The sequence below is a fragment of the Lycium ferocissimum genome, chromosome 6 (assembly GCF_029784015.1).
Source record: "Lycium ferocissimum isolate CSIRO_LF1 chromosome 6, AGI_CSIRO_Lferr_CH_V1, whole genome shotgun sequence".
Lineage (NCBI taxonomy): Eukaryota > Viridiplantae > Streptophyta > Magnoliopsida > Solanales > Solanaceae > Lycium > Lycium ferocissimum.
Genome location: NC_081347.1, coordinates 553,564 through 577,562, shown reverse-complemented (window position 1 = coordinate 577,562; position 23,999 = coordinate 553,564). Strand labels below are relative to the sequence as shown.

At 31.1% G+C, this 23,999-nt stretch overlaps 2 protein-coding genes and 1 long non-coding RNA gene across 4 annotated transcripts; 2 read left to right on the top strand and 1 right to left on the bottom strand.

The window, feature by feature from the left end:
* The first annotated feature begins 2,989 nt into the window (after window positions 1–2,989).
* On the top strand, window positions 2,990–5,446 carry LOC132058787 (CASP-like protein 2B1). The gene is made up of 3 exons (XM_059451124.1): window positions 2,990–3,347; window positions 3,982–4,114; window positions 5,059–5,446. The coding sequence occupies exons 1-3, from the start codon at window positions 3,124–3,126 to the stop codon at window positions 5,305–5,307; spliced, it is 606 nt and encodes a 201-aa protein (XP_059307107.1). The 5' UTR covers window positions 2,990–3,123; the 3' UTR covers window positions 5,308–5,446.
* A 6,382-nt stretch (window positions 5,447–11,828) lies between these two features.
* On the top strand, window positions 11,829–15,428 carry LOC132060513 (uncharacterized). The gene is made up of 3 exons (XR_009415941.1): window positions 11,829–11,933; window positions 12,970–13,117; window positions 14,979–15,428. It is a non-coding gene; the product is annotated as an uncharacterized LOC132060513 (long non-coding RNA).
* Window positions 15,429–18,443: 3,015 nt separating this feature from the next.
* Window positions 18,444–23,999, bottom strand: LOC132058786 (uncharacterized). Of its 2 annotated transcripts, none has more exons than XM_059451123.1 (5): window positions 23,888–23,999; window positions 20,378–20,596; window positions 19,497–19,586; window positions 19,191–19,295; window positions 18,444–18,942 (listed from the first exon to the last, which is right to left on the bottom strand). In XM_059451123.1, the coding sequence occupies exons 1-5, from the start codon at window positions 23,900–23,902 to the stop codon at window positions 18,724–18,726; spliced, it is 648 nt and encodes a 215-aa protein (XP_059307106.1). In that variant the 5' UTR covers window positions 23,903–23,999; the 3' UTR covers window positions 18,444–18,723. The 2 variants fall into 2 exon arrangements, with proteins under 2 accessions (XP_059307106.1, XP_059307105.1); XM_059451122.1 differs by lacking the exon at window positions 23,888–23,999 and adding an exon at window positions 22,440–23,254.

Below are 23,999 nucleotides of genomic sequence, written 5' to 3'. Positions count from 1 at the left end.
ATAAACAAATTAGGTCTAATGTAATTGGATGGAATGAGCAATTATATGTTTTTCAAAAAATATCAAACCATCTGGAGTAGTTTCACAAAGATCTTACAAATTTTAATTATTTAGGAAATACGCTTAGATTGAGAATTCATTGTCGCGGAAATACAAAAGTCCTCTTGGCCATCGGCTATGATAGTGGTTGTTTTCTTCTTAGATTAAAAAAAAATAATAAGAAGAAGAAGACGAGAGGGGGTACGAATGAATTATTTCGCAAAGTTTAAGGATAAATTTTAACTTTTTTCCCTTTTCTTTCTTCACGTGTCTAACTCACGTGACAATTTATAATGATCAAGATAAAGAAAATATGCCAGCTGAAGCTTCACTAGAAACGAGGCTAATTTGGCCAAGGAAGGAGCACTTTTATATAGTTCGTAAATTATAATTACGTTGCAATTCTTCGTTGAAGCTGTATGTTATATATTCATAGCAAGTCATATTAGTCTGTTTATCTAAAGTAGCCAACCAAATGAAGTGGAAGCTAAACGGTGAATAAAAGTAATAGGTAATAAAAAGTATATTTTTTTTTGTCACTTCGACGAGATTGTTAAAAGTACTTCACATTAATGGGGATGTGCATATTTGAGGGGAAAGATAAAAAAAAAATAAAAAAATAGTAGTAATTATGTAAATAATAATGATGTCATATAAATATAATAAGGAAAATAAATTCTTTTTCTCATAATATACTCTACACAATAAGCAACTTAATCGCATATGTACTCAATTGCAAATTAGGAATTCTTTGTGATTTAGAACTTACATATAAGATTGAAACCACGCCTGTTAGTGGGATGTAGTAGTTGTACCTGCTACTGAATTTGCTTTTCGACTTTACACTTTGAATTGAATCATATAAAAGTGCACAATTTAACTACTTGAGAAACCTTTTCTGAATATGTAATTATCCGTTCATACTTAATTGGAAGTTTCGGATTCAAGCTTTAAGAATTGAGTAATTTTTAGCACCAAACATTTTATTCCCGTAGTGAAGCTTTTCGGCACAAATTTGAATTAATCAAACTTTAAAGTGAGTACCGAACGTGGGATAGAAAATCAAAAAATATTTGAAAAATTCACAACTTTGGCAACCAAAGCCCCACCACTTTCACTAATAAACATCAAGTGTAGTCCTCATTATGAGTCCAGCAACTTTGGAATTTTTGCTTCTTTTTTCCTTAGACTTTTTAACCTAGTTTTTCACACTGCATTATTTGTTCAACCAAAATTAAATTTAATTAAAAAATATTAAAAAGAAGAAGAAGAACAATATAAAACACCTTGTGGCGTCCATTTTGCTATGCATGAAGTAATGGGTCATCATAAATACCATCACACTGTAATTCAGTAGAGAATTTAAGGCAATTTCTCATCCTTATCACTCTTTGCACCTTGGGACAAGTAACTGTTGCCTCTTCCCAGAAAAAAAAATTAGTATTGCGGCCTTTCATTCAATTGCCAGATTAGCTAGGTTCCATTTATTGCATTTCTTCCTATCTCTGATTATTGCATTATGCATGAAAATTGAGGTGTTTTTTCCCTATTTGTACACATGGTAAAATGAAAGCTTCAATTTGTGTGTGTGTGTGGGTGAGAGAGGACTCATACTACAGTACTGAATTTTTGGCTTTAAGTTGTATTTATTACCTTTAATTAGTTAAAATACTACTCCCTCTATTTCAATTTGTTTGAACTTATTTCCTTTTTAGTCCGTGTCAAAATGAATGACCTCTTTCCTAATTTGGAAACAAATTCACTTTATGAATGATTTACAGCCACACAAATTTTCCAGGCTTATTTTGAACCACAAGTTTCAAAAGTCTTCCCTCTTTCTTAAATGTCGTGCCCAATTAAATGGGTTCATATAAATTGAAATGGAGGGAGTATGTGTTTTTGGTCCTTTATATAAGAGAAATTAAATATATTATATTTGAATTACTTTTAGAAGTATATCATCATTAAATATGAAGTAACAATACAAATTTAACGTAACACTAGGGTAATTAAATGGTGGTACGGTGAATAATATTAGAAATTTATAACTATTCACAAGCAAAGGATAAAATGGCATATTTTGAGTAATTAAAGGAATAAAGGTGAAAATATGCTTAGAAGATATCAACAAGGATTAATGTTAGATTTATCAATAATTGCGGGACCAAAAGTATTATCAACCCTTAATATTATTAGTAGATTTTAATTTGTGATAACAAGTTATTATCAGATGACCAATTTCTCCTTTCGTTTTAATTTACATAATGTTATTTAACTACGCGTAGTCCAAGAATTAAAGAAAGATAATTTTGAAGTTGGTAGTTTAAAACAATCCAAAGATATTTATGTGACTATAAATATTACATCATTAATGACAAAATGAGAGTTTTAATTAAATTATTGATAAATATAAAAATGCCGTATTTTTTTTGGACCGAGCAAAAAACATATCATCATATAAATTGAGATGAAGGAGCTAGTGATGTTTTTCAAGAGTTTTACCTGTCAATTGACCTCGTTATGTAAATATTTTTTATATCATCAATACATAAAACTTAAACTCATCCATTTCTTTTATAGTCAATTTAAATATAAATTAATAGGGTAGAGACAATTAAAATCAATGTAAACTAAATTATAACATGTTGTCTGTCTTATGTTTCAGGTAATTCGTTTCACTTACTATAAATAATTTCTTATAGTTATTTGGTAGTGCGAATATTTTAACACTATTCATGTACAAAAGTTATTTTTTTTTCTTTTTGGGTCTTTAAGTAAGGTAATGACCAAAGCCACTAACTATGTATACACTTGGCATTCTCACAATCCTAGAAAGGTGCAGCTAAGCTCCATCACCACATATCTCATAATTAAATAATCTAAAAAAGTTAATCCTATAATATGTGCTGAAATGAAATGTTGCATTAAATATGTGAAACAGACTATACTGAGAGTCTCTTCTATATAAGAGGTTCAACTTTTCTTGTAAAATTGCAATTGCCTTTTTCTTTTGTTTTTCACTAAGCTAATAAAAAAAATAAAGCTTTGAGTTTGTGTTGCAATTGCTTTAATCCTAAAAAAAAAATGAGTTATTTGGGAGTTGGAGTTAGTCCTGGAAATGTTCCAGTTTATCATGGGAATAATTTAAAGGTGATTGATAGGAGAGTGAGAGTTACAGAGCTTGTGTTAAGGTGTGTGATTTGTGGTTTAGCAATTCTTGGTGCTGCTCTCATTGGAACTGATAGACAAGTTAAAGTGATTTTCTCAATTGAGAAAGTTGCTGAATTCACAGATATGAAAGCTCTCGTGTAAGTTCTCCCCTTTTTTATTTTTCTCTCTCTTTTCTTGTTTGCATGGTGTTTATTTGGCTTGCTTTCCATTTTTTTCATCCGGTTTACATACTGTACTTGCTTTAAGTCTGACTAATTTGGATTTGCATATGAAAGTTTTACCTGAAATAAAGTTCTCTACTAAAGGCTACTCTATTCAAGTCTTAAACTTGAAACCTTTTGTTTCCACTTGAAATAATACGCTTTCTATTCCTCTCGAAATAAAGTTCTCTTTACTAAAGGCAATTGTATTCAAGTCTAGAACCCGAGATCTTTGATCTGTCCGGAAAAATAAAGTGATCTCAATTAAAGGAGACTCTATTCAAGTCTCGAACCTGATACCTTTGGTCTGTCAGGAAGTTCCACTTGAAATAAAGCGCTCTTTATCAAGGCTGACTCTATTCACGTCTTGAATCCGAGACCTTTGGTCTGTCTAGAAGTTCGACTTAAAATAAAGTGATTTCTATTAAAGGCGACTTTCATTCAAGTCTCGGATCTGTGACCTTTGGTTAAGGACAGAGAAGTCCACAACCTTTGGGTGTTTATTTGGCTTGTAAACAAGATTTTAAGTCTCCAAAGGTTAAAAAAAGCGAACTTTGTGTTAATTTTGCAGGTTTTTAGTGATAGCCAATGGATTAGCTGCTGCCTACTCACTGGTGCAAGTTCTAAGGTGCATGTTGAGTATGATTAGAGGAAGTGTTCTCTTCAATAAACCATTGGCGTGGGCTATTTTTTCTGGTGATCAGGTACAAAGTTAATCCTACTTAGTTTGTGTCTGTTGAAGTTTTGTGGGTAATTATTTATAAATGAGTTCTTGCATTATCCTTAAAAATTCGTAAAACAAATCATAGTTTTGAGAAAAAAGGGTTAACGTTTTTTTTTTTTTTTTTGGGAGAAACTATCAAACAGACGTAACTTAAAAACTTGAAAAAGTTTTTGGCCTTGTTTCAAATCAAATGCTAGCTATTATGTTCTTTTTTTAGGTTTTCCACCCGGTGTTCGGTGCTCGTATCGGGGTCCGATTAAAGCCAAACTCGTGTTGAAAGTCCCACATTGGCGAGTAAATTAGCGTAACAAAACCAACTTCATATCCAGTCTCGAACATGAGAAGTCTGGTCAAGGATGAAGTTTGTTTAATTAAGATGAATTTTAAAGTCTAGTAATAGTTCTTAGGGACCAGAGTAGTTGTAGCAATATCGCCTTTTTGTAGAACAAGGCTGCAACATAGTAAATGTTTTGTTTGTAGTGGAACCATTAAATTCATAGACACTTCATATAACTCAAAAATTCATAAGTCAGTCACAAGTCTCACAACCAAAATAAATGAGGAGAGAATCCTAGCAAAATCTATGACAAAAAAACAGTTCTGGTCCAAATTCAACATAAATTTATATGCGAGAACTCATTAAAATTTCAGCAAAAAAAGAAGTAAAACTCGAATTGATAGAACATATGGTCCAACTCTTAACTTTTTCTTAGTCATTACTTTCATGATCGTGCCTCATGAGGCACCCATACTATCGAAATGGTTCATCATATTAGAGATGTCCCCACTAGTGCCCTTTTTCTCAATTCTCTCTTTTGGTTTGCCAAAATTCATAACTTCCATACAATTTGAATACATCAAATTTAAATTCTGAATCTGTCACTAAACGCTAATATGTATACTATCATTTTTCTTCATCTGCAGTTGATGGCCTACTTGACACTGACCGCCGTGGCGGCGGCCGCGCAGTCGGCGGTGTTTGCCAAGTTAGGACAACCAGAGTTACAATGGATGAAGATATGCAATATGTATGGGAAATTTTGCAACCAAGTGGGAGAAGGAATTGCAAGTTCTTTAATTGTGAGCCTTAGCATGATAGTTCTCTCTGGTATTTCAGCTTTTGGTCTCTTCCGTTTGTATGGAAATAATAAAGGAAAGGGCAATGCAATATAATGAAATGTAACTTTAGTGGATTTCCTTTGGTCTTTTTCTTTTTTTAGATCTTTTTTTTTCTTTTCTCTTGGCAGTTGTAAAATAAATCAAAGACCAAAGTTGGTGAAATTATAATGATTTCAGTTTTTTCTTGATCAAATTCAGATTAGTTTGTTTACTCTTTGATTTCAAAAATTAACTATTGACTAATCTCAATTGATGGAAATAGAGACCATTGAAAGTTTAATTGGGACTTTGACAAAAACTGGAATTAGTGATGAATTTGTACCATTTTTGTTTTTGTCACATTCTTGGCTGCTTTAATTTTTGTCTATAATCGTCTCCATTACCCAATGGTTTGATTAATTTGGATTCGCGTTGTACTATTTATTGGTCATCCAATTAATCTGAATTACCCTATAATCGATTAGTTGAGATTCGTAATGTACTATCTACTGGTCCGATTACCGAACTCATGTCGTCTTTTTACTAATTCGACTTATCAAAATTCGTGCCACGTAAGCGATTTTAAAGAAATAAAATTTATAAGGTAGATCTGAATTTTAGAAGGAAATGTAATTTCAGGAGATGGTTAATAATTCCGAGAAATATTCAAATCGCTTCAATTTTATCAAAGGTTTTCAAATAGACGCTTAGGTAGTGATTCTGTGATATTAAGTGTACTAGTATACATACCCCCGCGATGCATGGAACGTTTCAAAGGGGAAAAAACACATTATAAGATGTGTGTATTAAAGTAAGGGTATACTAATTCGACTACAAAATATCAAAGATTACGAAAATTATCACTAAGCGGCTTTTTTTTAAAGAAATAAAATTTATAAGGTAGATCTCGCGAATTTTAGAAGGAAAATATAATTTTAGGAGATGGTTAATAATTGTATTCAACATTCATAAATATTACGAATTTAATTTAATGCAACAACAACAACAACATAGAATACTTAATTTACAATTTTATCAAAGGTTTTCAATTTTAATACAAATTTGAACGCTTAGTAGATCCCCCTTTTCCCTATTCTCCGTGATATTAAGTGTACTTCATGCCAATTGAAGAACTATGCGACGAAAATACCAATTTCACAATTTTGTCAAATTACCGCGTATCAAAGGGGAAAAAACACATTATAAGATGTGTGTAACAAAGAATTAAAGAACCTAAAAGTGGGGCGGGATCCGTATGAAACAAAAGAATTGGGGATCTATTACGAAGAACGGTTATCTTAAAACGAATTTTTTTACATAATAGGGTCTTAAATAGGTATTATTATGTCATTTTCCCTTAAAAGGTTAAAGTAATGTACCTAAAAGCACTTCTTATTACGAATTTACATTGTAGGCCTTCCTCAATCAAGGTAGATTTCTGATAGAATTGCTGCATATGTTCATGTTTCCTGAATTATCAACGTACTGCCAAAAACTTAATCAAAATCTTCACCAAGACTAATTCCTAAATGCATACTACATATTACGAATTTACATAAAATAAAAGAGGATACATTGCCAAATTTGACGCTAAAAGCAAAAGATGATAAATGGACAAATTATGTAAGTTTATTTTCAAAAAACAATATGGGTGAGTGCACATACCTTCAAAGTCTTGTTTTCGTTTTAGGTTGCAATTAGCTCGCTAACTTGTCATATTAATCATACAATCACTATTCATTGTGTATCTATGCGAAAGAAAATTAACTATCTATCATACGTAAACTTTCTCATGGATGATAGATGTGTATTCACCATTTGTATTGTTCAAGAATATTCCGAACCTTACATAAAGGTGGCCTTAGATTCATTAACTACTAATTCACAAATCATAGTTATCTATTGTCACATGTAACATAATAATCCAGTTGTTTAAATACTTAAATATTGGCGACAGACACAACGAACATTCATCACATGGAGCAACAATAATCATCAACATGACCAAGTAAACTCTTTACTTACTAAAGAGCAAGCTTCCTAAACTATTGAAGAAGACAATTTAAAAGCTATGTAGAAACAATTAGGGGATATGTCTCTTCCCTTACAATTGTACTTGAGAATTTTCCTGCGCCACAAACAACAAACAACAGAATATCATATTTTAAACATCTTTTGCACCAAACACAATTAATCATACGATCAACAACCATTTTCTGAAGATTGCTAATTGTTAGTCTGCTTCACTTTCAACAAAAAACCATCTCGAGCAATTTATGTTTAATTTCTTTCCTCGGGTTAGTAACCGCGCATCCTTTTGGTAAGTCATATTACTTAAAAGGTAATAAAAGTAAAAGTATGCAAAAGAAGAAAAATAACACATTAATGATTGCTATGAACGCACATTAGACATCCTTAGCGAAGTTGATAACTTCTTCAAACAAATCAATGTCAAAAGGAAAAGATAAAATTGACAGACTACTCATGTTTTATACTTTCTTTTGTTTTTTCTAGCTGAAATGGGTTAAATAAAGTATTGCTCTAAAATCATAAATGAACAGACACTACCGATAAAAACTTTTGTTAAACCATATAAATTTAGTAATGTCAAATTGATAAGAATCTATCAATCGCAATGAACAACCAAAAACTCCATCATCCATAAATCAAGAACGATTTATGAGTTAGTTGTTGGTTACCATATATATATATATATATGAAATAAAAATTTCTATATTGTGTGATATATATGAATACCACTAAGATATATATATATATATATATATACAATATACATATATAGTATATAGTAATAACTAATAATTGAACAACCATATATATATATATATATATATATATATATATATATATATATAGAATATATATATATATACAATACCACATTGCACTAAACCATATATAATAGTATTCCATATATATGTATATATAATTCATATATATGTATATATTGCACATATATAAACATATATATGTAAAGATATATATATATGAATATCACACACACACACACACACACACATATATATATATATATATATATATATATATATATATGAATAAGAATTACGATAACAATAAAAAACTAAAAATATGTTTATCTTCAATATAGTCATAAAAATCTAAGTCACTCACTGAATGGGAAATTACTTCAAGGAACTCTTTGACTCTTCCAATGCAAAATTTTCTTTCAGGGACTGTTATTACTAAGTGCTCATAGTTTTTTCCCACTCACACTTTTTATCATTGTTCCAACGTTACACTTTTTATATAGTCATTCCCTGTGAAGCTGCGACCATTACTGATTTCAATCCAGATTCCACTACATATTCTCCTTCTGGTATTCTTTTACCTATGTAGTCTTATTTTTCTGCTGAGGCGGATTGTTTTCCTTCAAAAGCTGATTTTCTTTTGTGTGGGTATAATTCGATATTATTCAAATGGTATAGGAGAGGTAAAAAGAGACTGATAATCAATCAAAAATTAACAATATCATAGTTCTTCTGTCATTACTCTTCTTTTTGCTTAAACCACGATGTTCAAAACTTAGTCTCAATTTGAATAACTTCATACACAATCTAATGAACTTTTGCTTTCCAAAAATCGTTCACATAGAGTTTAGTTAGCTAACTTACATCAAGTTATATATGTATCAAACCACCATTAATGAGAATAAAGAAAGCAAATACAAAAGAAGAGACAAAAATTGTATGGTTATTGAGAATATAGATCGCAAAGAAAGAAGAAAACCGTAACAAAGAAAGCGCTAGGAGAAAAGAAGAGAGAGAAAACCCTTCTAATTTTATCCTTTTATTTTTGTTTTTGGTAAAATTTAACTGTGCAAGATTTAAGGAACTTTTATAGCATTAACTAATTAAGAAACATAACAACTAAATAGTTACATTCCTTAATAGGAGAAACCTATAATTTTGGAAGAGAATCACGCTAAAATCCCAATCCTATAGTCCTGATTTTTCACCCATATGCACTAACATATACCCGTGCCAATAATTTAGCATTAATGAGGCAATAATTATAATTTTCAATATTTTTTGTGGAAACATGGCAATAACAGTAAAGGAAATAATCTTAATTAATGAATCCATGAGATACCTGCATGTCCCTTTTTTTTCAAAACATAAAATATGTTAAAATTTTACAATTATTCCTTGTGTGTGTGAGAGATTTTGTTTCAAAACTAATATTCCATTAAAATAGGGTAGTGCATATTAATTTGAACTTCCAAATCTACAATTCTACAATTAATTTACTTAAGGTTGACTCCTTTTATAGTCTTTTGCTCCATATTTATAGCAACTGTATTTCTTAACCAGGGCCAGCTGAAGCCTAAAGCCACTAAAGCAATGGCTTTAGGCCACAGATATATTAGGTCCCCAAAATAATTTGTATTATATATATGATTTTAAAAAATTATATATTTATTATTAGTGATATATAATTTTCTGGATCTATTTACTGTCAATTATTACATATATGTATATTTTCAAAGTTTATGCTACTTTTTAGAAATATGATTGATGTAATTACAGTTAGAAGTTGTAGTCAATTAAATTTAAAATTACTTCCTAATTTGTAATATGGTTTAATTCACTTCAACTTAAATCAATGTAGTTTATAATTTTGACTTTTTTCTATAACTCTTTGAGTGCCTTTTTAGATATTTTCAAGCTCAAGCTAAGTAGATTATTAAACAATTAGAATAGAAAAGACATTATTAAGCCCTTAAATATTTTTTAGGCATAATAGTCGCTGACGGTTTTAATCTATTTTTATAGTTATAGTGATACAAAAATATTTATATGTAGAAGATGATACTATTATTGGCCTGAAGTCTTACTTATATTTTTAAATGTTTCCATTGCTTATAAAATAATTTTGAAAAGTTTTTTGTAATAATCGCTTGAACTAAAAAAAAAAAACTAAATCGATGAAATGATCGTAATACAGAGTATAAGACTCGTGATTCAGTTAATGTCTCATGAAAAATTACACGAATTGACTCTATCGTCAATTGAAAAAAAAAATACACTTTGAAAAAGCTATAAGAATAAATAACACATAAAATATATTAAAAAAAATATAAGACCTCCTTTTAAATTCTGGCTTTAGGCCACCGGCTCTCTTGAGCCGCCCAAGTTCTTAACCATTGTAATAATATTTTTTAGTTAAAAATAAAAAAAATTATTTCCGCAACTTGACTTACTATTAAGCTAGACTACACTCCTTTTAATAAAATATAGATATAAATATTGATTTGAAAAAAGATGAAAAAGAGATTATATTTTTTATCACGTAGTTAATATGTCAAGTCAAATTTATGAGAATGTCATCTTTTATTATTTAAATTATTTATCTTTTAGTTAAAATTGAATCATAGCATTTCAAATATGTCACGATCTTCAAATTTTCCATATCTTTTTCTTAATTGACTTTCACCATTATCTTTTTCAATTTTCTTTCTATTTTGAGTTTTCTTTCAATTATGTCTTCTTAATTAATATGTCATCTCCATGATTCTAGCGAATATAGAAGAAAAATTAATGAGTGAATCTATATTTGGTATAGATATATTATAGGAATATTTTCTAAATTATATGATTTTTTTATAATTTAGGATAAAATAATTAAGTTCAACATGAAAAGGTTATTATAATGTAGATTCCATAAAAAATTCAATTAATTAAGAAAAAGGAAAAAAATGTTAGTATATGTTAATATGCATCTTTGGAAGAGAAAAGAAAGCTTAAAGCAAGAACAATTAAATTTCAATGGCTTTTCAGTTTTTTTTTTTGCATGCTTTAATTTGAAAGAACATATACAAAAGTATCTTGTAATATCAAAAGTTTTAATTATATATGATATGATATGATATGATGATGATATTATATATCATAATATTTTAAATAACTCTTAAAATATTCTAAACGTTTTCATCATTTTATCTTTTCTAGTTAGTTGGCTTGTGGGTTCATCATAAACATTATCATATTAGTTCAATGTCTATTAAATGACTATATAACATTATTGACATAATCTTTAAAGACAACAAGTATGAGCAAAAAAATTTGAATGCAATAAGGGTGGCATGCCATTTGATATGCATGCCCAACTTAATCTGAATTACCCTATAATCGATTAATTGATATTCGTAATGTACTATCTACTGGTCCGATTACCGAACTCATGTCGTCTTTCTACTAATTCGACTTATCAAGATTCGCGCCACATAAATTGTTTTAAAGAAATAAAATTAAGATCTGAATTTTAGAAGGAAATATAATTTTATGAGATGGTTAATAATTCCGAGAAATATTCGAATCGCTTCAATTTTATCGAAGGTTTACAAATAGACGCTTAGGTAGTGATTCTGTGATATTAATTGTATTTTTGAATAAAACGTTATTACTTGACACTGACCTATCATATAAGCTAAATTGGTTAGTAAAGTATGAAAGCAATCAATGCTTAACCAAATTAAATTAGAGTAAGATAGCATTGAATGTTTTTCCTCTTTTGCAATATTTGATTTCTCACAAAATATAACGCACAAAAAAACCAATCTTTCATTTTGACAGACAAGTCTTAGGTTTTCTCGGGTTCTTACAACTTTTGACTGCCTCAAAGTGACACAACTGAAGCAAAACAAGAACACACAAAAAATGGTAAAAAAAATTCTTCTCATTTTTTTTTTTTAATTTCTTGGGGTTTTTGTTTGATTTTCTTCTCCGATTTGTTGTAATTTCCTTTATGTCTCAATTCTAAATTAGTCGAATTCAGTTATATGAACCTTTCGTATCATCCAAAGGGGTTTCATCATGATCTGATCGTTGACTGTCAAACTACCACGATCATTCTATTTGTTTGGAATTTTAAAGTACTAAAATTTGTGTCTAATAGGAGCTTTAGACAAAAGTTTTTTGTTCCTTCTAATTCTTGCGGAAGTCCCAAAAAGGTAGGGATATTCGATACTTATACGGATGAAAGTGATAGCTATCCGACAAAATAATTGAGTCGTGTGCAAGTTGGTCAGAAAAAAATCTATAAGAACCGCGGACTTTTACTTTTCTGAAAAAAATCTATTCCCGTTGTTTGTACAATTAAATTATGATTACTTTTGCCACTACCTCAATTACTTTGCTTGTTCTTGTTAAATGTTAAATCTTTTTTACTTATTTAACCTATCCCTTCAAAAAAATTCAAAATCGGGGCTTTTGGGAACCCGACATCGTAAGTTGACCACATTTCTTTTTGTCATAGATGCATTTATGTTTCTATACAACATAGTGGAGGTGAAATTGTTTGTTTTTTTTGAAAAACACTAGAAAGGTAAAACATTACTTGGGAAACCTACTGAAATGTACCCTTCGACAATCTAGTTTACCAAACATGGCCGAAGTATACACTGCCTATATACTTTGGTTGTATAGGTAGTGTATATGCATGTATATGTATGTATATTATATGTATAGGCATGTATATTATATGTATAGGAATGTATAGTATTATATGTATATGAATGTATAGTGTGTATATATATTTTTAGTGATTGGTGATAATGATATTTTCCCGTCACTATTATAACATAACAATAACGACTTGTCCCGTAGAATTGATCAAATTGCGCCAAGCTCACGCGAACACCACGAGTACATAAATGATAATGACTTGTCTTTTTTTTTCTTCTTCAAAATTTGGCAGACTACATCAAAAAGAGTTGCAGAGAGGAAAGTGGCTAAGTTTGAGAAGAATATAACAAGGAGAGGATTGAATCCTCTAACAGGGAAGAACAAAATGGAACCTGCACACATTGTTCTTGCACTCTTTGCTGTTTTGGTCATTGGATCTTGTAAGCTTCTGTAATCTTTAATATTAAAAGTCATCTGTAGTTAAATTTCTTCACTTAGCTTTGTACGTTTCTATCGAATGCTTTTTTTTTCTTGTTAGGTTGTCAACCAAATTTTAGAAACTCAAAAGTTGTATATACATAGATTCAGACATTTCTATAACAACTATCCTCTATATTAACATTTCATTATAACAACCAAGTTTCTTTTGAAACTGATTTTTCATATTATGTTATCTTATTGTATATGTTCAATTCACTATAGCAGCTAAAAATATATTTATACAAACGACGTCGTTATAGAGAGTTTTGACTTAATATATATAGTTAATGTGAAATATCCTATGTTGCTCGGACTCTTAAAAAATATCGATGGGTGCGTGTCGGACACTCCAAAAGTAGTGCATTTTTGGAGATTCCGAGACGGGTGCGGCAACTTAGGAAATATCACTATATCTTCTATGACATTTGAGTTTGAACGATAGTACAAGTACATAGTACATACATTTTCATTTATGCATGTATCCAAGGCCGAAGCTAAAGGAGGCAAGAGGATTAATTGGATCTCCTTCGCTGAAAAATCGTACTATGTAGATAGAGCAAAAACAAAAAATTTTAGTTATATATGAATTGTTGAATCCCCTTAATATAAGAAAAGATTTTAGTGAGTGGTAAAAACCCGTTCAAAAATCCCCTTGTATATACATAGATTCAGACATTTCAATAACAGATATCCTATATATCGACATTTCAATATAACAACCAAGTTTCTTTTGAAACTGATTTTTCATGTTACATTATATTATATGTTCTCTATTACACCAACTCGCTATAGTAGCCAGCCAAAAATATATTCATACAAACGACGTCGTTGTAGAGAGTTTGGACTTAATATATATAGTTGGTGTAGGATATCACTATACCTTCTATGACATTTGAGTTTGAACTTTTGTACAGGTGCATAGTACATACATTTCCATTATGCATGTATCCAGGGCGGGAGCTAAAAGAGGCAAGGGGATTAATTGAATTTGCTTTGCGGAAAAATCGTACTATGTAGATAGAGCAAAAACAACATTTTTTTAGTTATATATGAATTGTTGAATCCCTTTGATATAAGAAAAGATTTTACGGAGTGGTAAAAACCCGTTCAAAAATCCCCATGTATATACATAGATTTAGACATTTCAATATAATAAATCCTATATATTGACATTTCACTATAATAACAAAGTTTCTTTTGAAACTGATTTTTCATGTTACGTTATATTATATGTTCTCTATTACAGCAACTCGCTATAGCAGCCAACCAAAAATATATCCATACAAACGACGTCGTTGTAGAGAGTTTTGACTAAGTATATATAGTTGGTGTAGGATATCACTATACCTTCTATGACATTTGAGTTTGAACTTAAGTACAAGTACATACATTTTCATTTATGGATATATCCAGGGCCAGAGCTAAAGGAGGCAAAGGGATTAATTGAATCTCATTCGCTGAAAAGTCGTACGATGCAGATAGAGCAAAAACAAGATAGTTCAGTTACATCTGAGTTATTGAATGCCTTTGATATAAGAAAAGATTTTAGTGAGTGGTAAAAAACCGTTTAAAATTTTATTTAGGTCGTAGGTTCAAATATTAGGTATGACGTATGCTACTTAAGTATGTTCTTGAATCTTGTATGAATTTCTAGCTCCGTCGTCACTATAGTTCTCAAAGAATTTGCATGAACCTTTCACTTCCCATTAAATTTATCGATTCGATAAGTGTAAAAAGTGATCTTTTCTTTTTGGTAAAGTATGAATTCTCCTAGTTTCTCAAATTGATAAATCCTTTGAATCTTTCCTTTTGGATGTGCAGTTGTTTTCCAGGTTGTGAAGATGGCAATTAATGGTGGGGTGCAATGAAGGTGGAAGCTTTTAATTTCTCCAGAAAAATGAAACTTTAAGTGCAGAAGCTTATCGTTTTAGAATTAATGGTTAAAGCTACATTTTCAAACAAACTATAAATAAGTTTGTGATAACATTCTCTCTTGCTTGGTTGTACTACCTTGTTATGTTAATTTCTTTTCCTTCTCTCTAATCTTTCTTAAGGGCCTATTTGGAAAGCCACCGGGTAATTGGAATTGGGCGTAATTGGATGTAATTATACAGTTTGGCTTATTTGTTTGACCAAATAACTATACACTTAGGTGGGAATTGAGTGCAATTGAGAGGGTGTAATTACACTCTCCAATTCTTAAGGGGGGCTGAGAATTGGGTGTAATTACACCCTGTAATTACAGGGTTACTTCTTAGTTTCTTTCTTTTTTCTTTTATTTTAATTTCTTTTTTTATATATAATTTATTTTTTATTTTTATTATTTTAAATTCTTCTTTATTTTAAATTTTTTATTATTTTTATTTTTTAAATATATTTTTCTTACATATCTTTCATTTTCTTTCTTCTCATTCCCAACTTTTACTTCTTGTGGTTCCATGTAATTGCTCGTATTTTTTTTATTTCTTTATTCATTTGCATAACCATGTTATTATTCTAATTTTTGAAACTACACCTCTTAATATTAGAAAGAATGAGTCATTAACAGAATTGACAGATAATGAGTGACATTGTTAGAGTAGAATTTTGTTGTGTATGAGGTTATAAACTTATATTTTCCCTTTCTTTTGAATTATATTTACTTAAGTTACGTTGGAACTTACTTATGTAATATTGGAATTTGACATAAGAGTATTATGTTAAACTTTTTCTTTTGGATTTTAAATTTAGGTTATATTTTGATTTTAATTTATTTGCTTTAGTATTATTGACTTGTTATTTCACATTACATGATGTTTATTTTTCACTTATAGTTGTTAACTTTCTTTTTGTCAAACATTTGAATAATGTTATGGCATTATATTTATAACTTTTTTCATCAAACATCCATTCCATGATGTCTCACAAAAAAAAAAGGTCCTTTTTAAGTTTCATAATTAATTAGAATTAAAATATTATTAATTTGAAAAATACATATCAATTAATTTTTTTTAACAATATTAGTCACAAGTATATGATTATTAATTAATATATTTTCAAGAAACATGTGTTATTAAATAACTAATTTAATATCATTTATAAAGGCACATATTTTTAAATATTAATTTTAAATTTTATTTTTAAATTAAACTAACTGTGTAATTACACCTGTGCAACGCTTGTAATTACAGTGTAATTATATTTTGACAAACAAACAAGTCATTGTAATTACAATACTGTGTAATTACTACCCTAGTAATAACACCAATTCCAATTACCAGGTGGCTTTCCAAACAGACCCTAAGTTTTCTATTTCCTTGTGATCAGTGGCGGATCCAAGATTCACTAAGAGGGTTCAAAAAATAAAGATGTAGTGTCTAAGATTTGAACTTAGAACCGCAAGCTAAATTTTGACCCCCTTATCCACTAAGCCAACCTCCAGTCTTGTGTTTAGGGAATTCAAAATTTATATATATATATATATATATATATATATATATATTAAAAAAAAAAAAAAAACCTTATATATGCAGTATAATTTTTTGCCGAGGGGGTTCAGGTGAACACACTCAACCCCCTTTTGGATCCGCCCCTACTTGTGATTTCTGATTAAGGACATTGAATCTTCAATTACTGATATGTGCACTTTTGATTCCCTTTGATCATAAATCACTAAACCTATATAAATTTTACGAATTCTTAAGTGTCAAACCAATCAATTATCGATTCATTATGTTAAATTTGTACTGCTCCTCCATATTTGAGGGTAATATAGTTCTAAAAATAATCTAAATATAATATATTTCTTATATAAAGGGACCAAAAATGCACATTTTAGTTAATTGAAGGTCACATGTGCTCAGTCAAATAATACAAGGACCAAACCCAAAATTCATTAATAACTTAAGGGGGAACGGTGCAAACAATAATTATGAAAAACAAAAGCCCACCCAAAGATATTTAACCATTTGAATTTGACAATCACAAATAATTTAAAAAGCGCGCGCGCATACATATATAGAATGCAATCACATATCAAGTTTAAAATGTTAAGAAAAGATACTGATTCCCATGGAAAATTTTGAAAGAGAAGTCATGTATCCATGGTAGATAGAAAAGGAAAAAACAAAAGGCTGAATTCAAAAGCAAAGGCAAATGCAGTTATCTCTAGGGCAGGACATAAATACCGAAAACCGAAGAACCGAACTGAACTTCAAAAAACCGAAACCGAAAGAACCGAACCGAACTAGTTGGGTTCGGTGTTTGGTGTTCACCTTCAAAAAACCGAAACCGAAATTGAATCGAAGAACCGAAATTTAAACTGAAATTTATACATTACCCAAAAAAAATAAAACAGTCCAGACCCATTAAATTTAAGCAAAAAAAAAACCCAATTGTAATAAGCACTCTTTTGCTTTTGTATCCCTAATTTTCCACTTTAGTTGGAAAAATCAAATATCCTTAACAAATAAAGGTGACTAGGATGTGCCTTTAGGATTAATGTATGTCCTTTATGTGTTTTCTTAATTATTCTTACTGTATGTATATAATACCTAGTAATCCTATATTATGGTTATGGTTTTCTGTTCTTGTGTATACTGTTTGTTTGATTTTGATTTTAATTTGTTAGTTTTATGTTTTGTTGCTTTTAAGAATATGAATTAGTATAAATGGAATCGCTTCTAATATCATATCAAAAAAATCGAATTGAAAAATCGAAACCGAACCAAACTTCAAAAAACCAAAATCGAAAGAACCGAACCGAACTAGTTTGGTTCGGTGTTCGGTGTCCACCTTCAAAAAACCGAAACCGAAATAGCCAAACCGAAGTTTGATAAAACCGAACCAAAGAACCGAACGCTCATCCCTAGTTATCTCCTAGATTAGTGGCCATCAGATCTCTACCGGAAAAATCCTCTCTACTTCCCAAGGTAGGGGTAAGGTCTGCATACACTCTACCTTTGCAGACCTCACTTTGTGAGATTTAACTGGGTATGTTATTATCGTTTGTAGTTATTTACACAAAGAAGCAATAGTTTTAGAGAAAAAATTTGCATGGTCCAAACAACTGCTTTCCAGTTTTTTGAAACCATAGATCATCTGGAGACAACATGATCTAATAATAGTTAGAATATTTGAAAATACGACGGTCCATATCATCGAACAAATCTTTCCCAATTTAGGAGTGTACTTGTGTGATATCACTGATATGGCAATATTCTTAATCAGATTTAGTGAAATAGTCTTAACAATGCATCCTTAGCTTGGTCTTTCTAGCCATTGTAGAAGGACCGCGTAAAACACAAGTGCATCACATGATCTCATCATCTTATTATCAAATCATGCAGTTCATTGCAAGAGTTTGAAAAACATAACCATGACTAATCGGGTTCGATGGACTATTGGAAATAGGCCAGCATATCTTATAAGATGCCAACAAAATATATGCTGAACAGGTACTTGGTCTATGACTAAGAGTGCAGAGCTGGCAGCTCAAGCAGATTGATTTACTGAAATATGTCGAGGAGAGAAGGGGACGGAAATTGACACGATGCATTCACCAAGAATCTTCAGGATTGAGGACAACTCAGTAGAACTTGCTGTGAACCTGCTTTTCGTATGTGCATTTTCTTTCATCAGATCTGCGAGCTACACGAGTTGCTTTGTTGCCTGTGTTGGAACATTGGCGGCAATCTGAGCTTTTAGACAACTTCCTTGCACAAGAATTGTAGCTGGCCTCATGATGCATGTGCATATTGTTTTTTACCAAATCTTTAGCATCAGGAGAATTGAAGTCCTCAAATTCCTAAAAGGCAACATGTTAGTTATTGAAACACGAGTCACCTTCTTTATATGAGCATAACACTATGTATCAAGAACATAGCTCAAAGCAATAGAAAAATTCAGGCTATCACTGATAACTTTCGAACTTTACAAATCTATTCCCTGAGCTTCAGAGAAAGCATCAAGTTCTTGCAAGCACATTTCATTCTCAATCCGCAAAGTATCTTGAAAATGGTTTTGCAGGTATTTCACGGGTCATGAGACACTCACCTTGGACTTTGTCTTGGCATAATAAGGTGTTAAGCAGGGGTTTACATCCTTGAGAAACATGTCATCTGGACTGCCGGGAATTGTATGATCCTCAGAGCTGAATTCCTAATAGAAACAAGAAAACAAATTACTCCCCAGAAGCGAATGCCTAACATGCACATTCATGTAAGATTTCTTTTGGAAGGATGATAACTTTGAGCAGAATAATTACATAAAAGGATATTATCTAAGCTATATCGGTAATTCTTTCACAACAAACTTCGTGTTGCATTTCAAAATTTTTGCACATTATTTAGATGCATATACCAGAGAATTAGCTGCTTCTTCTTGATCATATCCTGGAGGGCTATCAAGAGAATCATAGCTCCCTCTTAGAGCATATTTGTCTGCTTTGACCTGTGAAAATTATATTGTCAGACACTTCCTATAACAATCTAATGCTGGTCTTATGATAAAACCGAAGATATTTGCATTATTACATCCAAAGCACATGGAGACCAAACCAACGGACTTTTCAAAATCCTGGCAGCAACTGAATATTTTAGCCTATCAGAAGGTAAACTACAGGTTAAACCATATTACTTCATGACATGAGAAATCAAAGAGCAAGCATCGGACTCCTTGTCTTTGTTTCACCTTACAAAGTGGACAAGCAAAAAACCTTCTTAAACAATATTTATTTCCATAGGCTATTTGGGTAATGAAATGATGCAAGATCCCAACATATAGCTTCCAAATAACCATTTATAAGAAAAGTAAGTGATAATTCAACAGGCAAAAGGGAAAATATTGAAAAAGTATATAACTGTCAAACCTCTCTTCTAGATATTTTTTTGGCTGCTATAGCAAGATGTTGTAATAGGGAACATATAATATAATATAATGTAAGGGTCAGTTCCAAATTAAACTAGGCTATTACAGTTAAATGTTGTTGTAAAGGATGACTATTATAGAGAGGTCTGACTGTATCAACTAGATCCATATAGTATTCTTCCATATTTTCATCTTGAGGAGCGAGCAGCAACCAAGAACGACACTGACTTTTTCATGTCATGGAGCCTTTTGTGGTTCATCAGTGAGGTAGAAAATCATATTCTTTTCTGTAATATCCTTATAGGACATCTTTAAGGTTCATGGAGCGTTCAACCAAGGAGATACTCTTTGGCAATAATGACTTATATTGTTACCTCAGCGAGATCTTCAGCTAGGCATTGGAGTTGCCCTGTAAGAGAAGTGACCTGCCTTTGAAGATTTGGTATAATCTGCTTTGCCTGTTTGAGTTCTGAACCCTGCTTTTCCAAAAGATCCTGAACTTGATAATTCATAACATCGGGGAACAGTATCGAACTTTTCAGTGACTTTATCTCTTCCCTTTGCTTTAAGCACAGATCCTTGAGCTTCTCAACCTGTCAGTATTATGAGCAAATCAGAAAATGAAGCAAAGAGATAACACATAAGCTCAAACTTCAATTCCTTCATGTAACCTCAGACGATTAACTTGATTCACGTTGAAAAATTGCAGGGAGGACAAAACGTATACAACTTTGGATTAGTCGCTTTTCTGTTCAAAGTCCAACACCAACCTCATAACATTGGAAATTCACAAAAAGAAGAAAATAACCACCATAAAAATTTAATCCACATTAACGACTTGTATCAACCAAAACCACAACATACAAACACATTAGGTCAGAAATCAAGCATAAGTCCAACTCATTGAGACTCAACCAATATGCCATCAAAAATAATAACATCATCCCACATTTTGCAACAACATAATGCACCATCTTGACCAAGATAATTACATCATTCTTTTAGATTACAACAAATGCCATCTTGATCAGGAAGTTTTTACGCAAATTTACACTATTCTTGAAAATTCACATATCAAAAGATAAACTCTTCGGCCTAAAATAGACAAAAAATTTACACATTGACATAACCAACAACAACAACATACCCAGTATAATCCCACAAGTGGGGTCTGGGGAGGGTGGTGTGAACGCAGACCTTACCCCTACCTTGTGAAGGTAGAGGGGTACACCTTGACATAAAATGTACCAAATAATTCAGAAGGCCACAACTTTTGAACAAATTAAAGAAGAAGTTGCTGGTCAAACATTCCATTCAAAGTTAAGATGCATGGAGAAAGCTTCCCTTATGAAAATTTATGCTCCAGTAAAGAAAAAGGGTTAAAATTTCAAAATTATGTTAGAATGCAAGATTAAACTATATGATATACAAATATAGCACCTTTCTAATTTTTTTATTTTTTTTATTTTTTTGTTCAAGCATCAACTAAAGTAGCATACGCGTATGTTCAAGTAGAAACCAGGAATAACTCCAACTAAATCATAAACAACCAATGTGCCATCAAAAGTAAAATCATCCCACATTTTGCAACAATAAAAATGCCATCTTGAACAAAATAATTGCAGCATTTTTTAAGATTATAAACCTTCAATACCAAAGACCTCGATCACCACTTACATCTTCGCTGTTCTTTAAAAATCCACATACCAAAAACTAAAATCTTTGAACCGAAAAGCCAAAAAAATTGCAATCTTGCCCAAAAGTTTGCCCAAATAATTCAAAATGCCACAGATTTTAACCAAATCCCAAGCTGTTGATCGAACTATTTAAATCAAAGTTAGCCTCCAAACATTAAGCTGCACATTACCCTTACAAAATTTTATGCTACAATAGCAAAGTTAGATCGAAAAGCAACATTAAAACTATATGATATACAAATAGAGTACCTCTCGGTTTTTCTCCTCAAGTATCAACTAAAGTAACATACGCATATATTGAATTAGAAACCAGGAATAACTCCAACTAATTCGTAAACAACCAATGTACCATCAAAAGTAAAATCATCTCACATTTTGCAACAATAAAAATGCCTATCTTGAACAAGATAATCACAGTATTTTTAAGATTATAAACCTCCTACACCAAAGACATCGATTACCACTTTCACTAAAATAACATTTCTTAAAAATGCAGTTATAATGCCAATTTACACCTCCAATGTTCTTTTAAAAATCCACATACCAAAAACTAAAATATTTGAACTAAAATGCCTTAAAGCTTGCATCTTGCCCTAAATTTTACCCAAATAATTCAAAAAGACACAGCTTTTAAGCAAATCCCAAGCTGTTCATCAAACAGTTTAAATCAAAGTTAGCCTCAAAAACTAAGATCCAAAAGCAACACTAAAACTATACATAATATACAAATTTATAGTACCTCTCGGTTTTTCTCCTCGAGCATCAACTTAAGCTCAATAATCTGATCTTCTTGCTCCTTATTCATACTTAACAGCTCCCTTTCACTTCTAAGTACCATTCCTAATGTCCTCGTATTCGCTTTAACCTCGGTCAACGCCTTTTTCGCGCTTCCTTCTTCTTTTTTCACACTACCAGAAGAACCTTTAAACAACTTCTTATGTAAAGAACTCAATCCACTACCCCTTTTCGCCGTTTTCTTTAAATCTTCAGCTATAAAATCCACTGGAATAACCAATTTCAAATCACCTTTTTTCTGTTTTGTCATTAATTTAGAAGAGTTGGATTTGTGTTCAACAAATTTCTTGACCATTGAGCTGAAATTTGATTGATGGGTAGTTTGAGTAACACCATTTGAACCATTCTTGATTTTGATTAGAGCACTGTTATTGGTTTTTGGTGTTAAGTCTGTAGATGAAGAAGGGTCAGATTTAGTTGAAGATCTTGAAGAATCAAATGATGTTTTAGCATAGCGAGATGATGGTTTCATTGAAGACATTGTTGGTGTAAATTTTGGGTTTTTTTTTCTTTTCTGGAGAGATTAATGTTTGAATTTTAGGACAGAGTATTTTCTTGGTTTGTGTCACTCTGTGTGTGTGTGTGTAAGAAGATAGTTTGGCGCTGTCTGAATTCAAATTTTGGGGAGCGTTTACACTTGGGAGATTTTTGAGAATTAATTATCACATGATGCTTAATAATTGTACAATATTTTTTCTTTGGGATAATACACATGACCCCCTAAACTTTTGCTACATTTTCGTCTTACACCTCCAACTTTATGAGGGGTTTCAATCACCCCGTCGTTGTCCAAAATGTATCTCTGACAGCCCACCCCCCCACGCCGCAACCTTACAATCAAAAGCTACTATGAGACCGGGCTAGTGGGAAACACGCTTCACTCATAGAGTAACATGTGATAAAGGAAAAAAGGAGAAGAAATTCCAACCCCCGATCTAGTCGTCTTCTCTGTCCCCTCGAGATTTGCTCATCTTTCCGAAACCTTGGCCCCATCATCATTATCATCTCCAAACTCCCCTACCCTCTTCCAAAATGATTTGCGACGTGTTGGATAACATAAATGCTCAACGCGAAATCCAAAAAATTGTAAAAATTCTATGTCCATATAGTTTTCCGGAATAATATTCAGGAAAAAAAGTAAAAATTATCCATATGTTATCAAGAAAATCACTAATATTATAAGTAACACCCTGATTCCTGAACTTATTCGATTAATTTCTGAATCATGATAGGAACTAATGAAAAAACAAATAAAGCAGTCATTTTTTCGAATATAGTGAACTGGGGTTGTTACCTAGCAATAATATCAAATGTTACTATCTTTATTAATGTTAATTAAAAAAAGCTCAATTGTAGGTAAGTAAGTAACACCACCCTGAAATAAAAAGTCACCTGATCAACATCCATCTGCTCTCTATTATTATTTAACTTTTGTGTTGCTTCTTCTTTATTATTGCTAATAGTAATTTGATTAAAAAGATTAGCCTTTTTTGTATTTATAACG